A 4283-nucleotide genomic window follows, 5' to 3' on the forward strand; every position below is an offset into this window, starting at 1 on the left:
GTTAAAGTTATTATCTTCAAAAAGGTTTTAAATGGTTGTCTTAACATACATACTCTTGAAACTGGAGATTTGCAACTATTGAACCATCATCGTTATAATAAATACATTTTCAGTGCAACATGAGAAAGTGATCATGTCCATGTATATAAACATCCTAATGTAAAGTGACTACAAGCAACACAACATTATTACACATTCAAGGTAAAAAAGGTGCAAACATTTCTTAAGATGTATAAAAACAATCGATTTAAAAATTAAAATACATAAAAACGTATATCATGCATTTTGTTCTTCAGGACTTTACCCTTCTCAGACCTACATCTGGCAAGCTAAAATTCATATACATTAAATTATTGTCATTAATTTGTTTTACTTTATTTTTACAGTGCAGAAAATAAAAGTGCTTTATTCAGATTAGGTTGAAATGTACATATTGCATGTCCCTATGAAAGAAAAAGTACTGAAAGAGAGGTAAGAGGAGAGCAGACAGTTGGAACAGATATCTCCGTTTCATAAATCATGTACTGTACATTTATATGTGCCGTTCAGTCTGTGTGTTGTGTATACTTGCATCCAAGGGTTTTACAGTCCTGCACTAGCAAAGCCAACCTGACTCTATATACTATATATATATATAACTGTACACTTACACACGTGCTGATCTCCAAACCGATCTGAGCTGCCATGGTAGCGTGGCACAAGCACAGGAGAATAGTAGAAACTGGACCGTTTTTATTGTGTTTTCGTTGTTAACAAATAGTTCTTATTTGTATTCTTAGATTTAGCCTACTAAATATATATTTACATAAATTCAGGGCATTATAGTCATAATAGAATCACATTTGTATATGCACCTTGTAAATGCTTTGGAAAGGAAGCATCTGTACATAGTAGTGGATCAGTCCCAATCCGAGAGCAACGCACTTCATTTCCGTCACGTCTGAACAGATAACTGGGGCGCAGTTTTGGCAGAACTACTTTATCCAGGCTGGAGGACGGAGATTCCTGTGATCAGGAGTTTCATCCAGCACTACCGATTCGATCTAGACTCTGACTTTACATCGACTGCTAACCACTAGCCTTGGACACATCAACGGACACGATTCTGGCCCACCAGGAAGTCTGTCTGCACTACAACAGCACAGACCTATCGATACCATCATTGCTGCTTATTGGGAATGCCCTGAAGTTTTTAATTGCATTGATCTGTTCGCGTAGTTCCTGTAATCCTCAACTCTAGCAGCAGGTCGCTGCTGAACTTGTCTTGCTATATTTTCCGTGGCTACGTCCTGGTCACGAGGCAGTTTACGATCCCAAAGTTGTTATGACCAGTGACCGAGTATTTGTTCTTAAGGTGGCTAGTCGTTTTGTGTAGTGTAGCGGATATGTGCGCACACGTGTTTCACGAAAATCTGTGTTCGTTTCGCTTTGGTGCAACTAAAAGTGAAAGTGTGTGCTGGTGTGTGTGTGTGTTGTGTGTGTGCGTGCGTTTCAGTTTTGAGGACCCTGGCCCCAGCCTCCTGCGCTCGGGGGACGACTCGGCTCTCCGCTCCCTGATTGGTCGAGTTCAGCACTGTCACAGTCCGAGTCCTCACACAACGCGCGAGTCTGGGAACAGGACAAAGAGCGTGATCAAACTCTTGGACACATTATATATTGCCTAAACAAACACAGTCGTTAACAAAATCGTCAAATTGAAGGCAGGCTTCTTTAAGTCTGGTCCTGGAGGTCCTACAGAGTCTGCCTGCAAATCGCTTGAAGACCTAGTTCAGGTGTGTTTGCTCCAGCTAACGTCTGCAGGACAGTGGACCTCCGGAGCCAGCTCTGTAAAACCCTGCAACAATTTGTTTTTCTCAGGGCGATATGTGTTGTAAGGATTCTCTCAATACTGGTACCTCCAGGATATTTTGTTCCAGGTCAAAGTTGGCCCTCTCCTGTTCGAGGGCAGCGGCCTCTCGTTCGGACAGAGTAGGGTCTGTGATATCAACAGGGATCTCAGACCCCTGGGAGATGAGGTCATCGCTGCGATCGTCCAGCCGCTCGTCGGTGTTGGTGCTGACCACGTCTGGCGTGCCGCTGTGGGAGTGGTCAGTGGTGTGGCCCTCCTCTCCCTCGGACACGGACAGGTTCTCGGAGCTGAAAGTGGATACTGATTGGCACTTGGTTATACTGGTCGGCCGTCTGCAAAATGGACATTAGAGAAAATTAAACAAGGATATATTCAAATTAGGACTGTCAAAAATACCGGGTGGCACTTAGGAACGGGATGTTCCTGCTCGTAATACTGCAATACTACAATAAGAACACAGTATGTATATGTGGAACGGGACTGTAAAATAAAGTGGCTCCCTTGGCTTCATGGGATAGTAAAGTGTCCATCGAACGTGCAAGTAGTCGGTCATCCAGGTACGTTATGCCTCCTGTTTTTTGAATACTGTCATCCAGGAACTGGGCTGGGACACTGACCTAGCAAGATGCCATAACTGAGCACTTTAGCATGTGTGCTACGACTTTTATAAGCAACCAGGCATGCAATGCTCACCCAGCATTACATAAATAAAGCAACTCCAAACTACTTTAGTTCACACCGAAATTAGTTCAGAAAGAATAAATAACTGTATTCTTACCGTCTCCTTGGTAACTCCACCTCACTGTCCACCTCGCCCTCTTCTTCTTCTGAGGAAACGCCACGTCGCTGGTGGAATTCAACACAATTCGTTCAAGCATGCTTAATGATTAAGGCCCAAAACAGCACTGCAAAAATAACACACGTAAATTTCTAATTTGTCTATTTTAACTATCTTTACCATTTTGATTTTTGATGTTTTGCTGTGTTTGTTTTTATTTGCGACAAACCTGCAGTTTGATAAATGCATTATTTCTAAATGAAAGTCCTAAATGCACTCATGTAAGCTATAATGGGCTCTTCCTTTAAACCAGTGGTTCTCAATTCCAGTCCTCACGTACCACTGCTCTGCTCATGTTTCTCTTATCACTTCAGAGGTTTGTTCTATTCGACCGCATGTGCCCTGTGAAGTGGACATCACATGATATTCTGCCATGATTCCACTTCGAAGGGAGCATATATGTTCCATTCAAAGGGCAAAGACAATTAAAATTATTTATTTACAGAGGTATATTAAGTCACATTTCACATTTCTCTAGTAAGTTTCGTCTATGTATGAAGACGCTGCAGTCTGTGGCATAGCACAGTTTCATGAATGAATGTTCCGAAGGGAAGTAAACTTCAGTGGATTTCCCGTGCTCAGGGAGTAGGGAGCAGTGAACACTGTGTAGGGACCATGTCAATCGGAACAGTTCGTGCACGGAGCTCTCTTCTAACAAGCTAGTTATCTGAATCAGGTGTGTTGAATAAGAGAGATATGCAAAATATGCAGAGCGGGGGGGGGGGGTCGCCAGGACTGGAAATGAGAACCACTGCTTTAAACTACTAAATGTTTGATCATGTGACATGTGCGTCATGTGGTAACATGTAAACTGATAGGTTTTACTCAAGCTAAATAAACCGGGAAATCAGCTGACTCAACAGTTTAAGTTGGGTCTGCTCTTTTTTAGATTAGTTTATCAATGGGCTGGTCTAGTTAGCATTGCCATGTCACACTCTTAGATACAGGGTTGCCACTATTTTCCCACTGAATTGGGCTACTTTTAAACTGTTGCGGGTTGATTGTGGGTTATGGGTGGTTCAGAATACACAATTTTTAGTCAGTTACGAAAGTCACCGTGTCAGATTATGCGATTTTGACTCCTAAAATCTCGTCATGTTGTGAAGAAGAAACATGTCAGACTAGGGGTGTGCCATATCATACCATCCACGATAATACCGGTATAAATTTTTACATGACAAGTCATATCGCGATATCAATGATATAGCGATGCGATGACGTATGGCGCATTTACGTTCCCTAGCGCGCACAACAACAACACCACAAACCCAATAGGTGTGTTCAACTTGAAGCAGCGCTGCACAGACTGATCGGTGTATGACATCAAAGTATCGCGAGAGCAATTCAAAAGCTTAAAGAGTCGTCTGCTCTCCAATCACTCTTGCGGTACTTTGATGTCCTACGCCGATCGGTCTGCACAGCGCCGATGCATCTCGAACAAGCCTACTACCAAAGCCACTAGAAGGCAAGCCTGCAACCTTTAGCCAAAAAAGCGTAAAGGCTAATGCTAACGCTTCCGCTTTTTTTTTTTTGAATGGATGTCAATGGAGGAGAGGCTTCACTACGCTGAATAAACAGCTTTTTAGAGGAAACAGC

At 42.7% G+C, this 4283-nt stretch overlaps 1 protein-coding gene across 1 annotated transcript in view; it reads right to left on the reverse strand.

Moving 5' to 3' along the window:
* Positions 1–820: 820 nt before the first annotated feature.
* LOC107663586 (mitogen-activated protein kinase kinase kinase 12-like) overlaps positions 821–4283 on the reverse strand; it is a 40837-nt gene continuing 37374 nt past the window's right edge. The window contains exons 12-14 of the mRNA XM_016453817.1: positions 2628–2695; positions 1896–2181; positions 821–1608 (exon numbers count right to left, since the gene is read on the reverse strand). Coding sequence (XP_016309303.1) covers positions 1492–1608; positions 1896–2181; positions 2628–2695 — 471 coding nt within the window. The 3' untranslated portion in view covers positions 821–1491. The remainder of the gene's footprint in view (positions 1609–1895; positions 2182–2627; positions 2696–4283) is intronic.

Source organism: Sinocyclocheilus anshuiensis, unplaced genomic scaffold (genome assembly GCF_001515605.1).
Source record: "Sinocyclocheilus anshuiensis isolate Anshui unplaced genomic scaffold, SAMN03320099.WGS_v1.1 scaffold127, whole genome shotgun sequence".
Lineage (NCBI taxonomy): Eukaryota > Metazoa > Chordata > Actinopteri > Cypriniformes > Cyprinidae > Sinocyclocheilus > Sinocyclocheilus anshuiensis.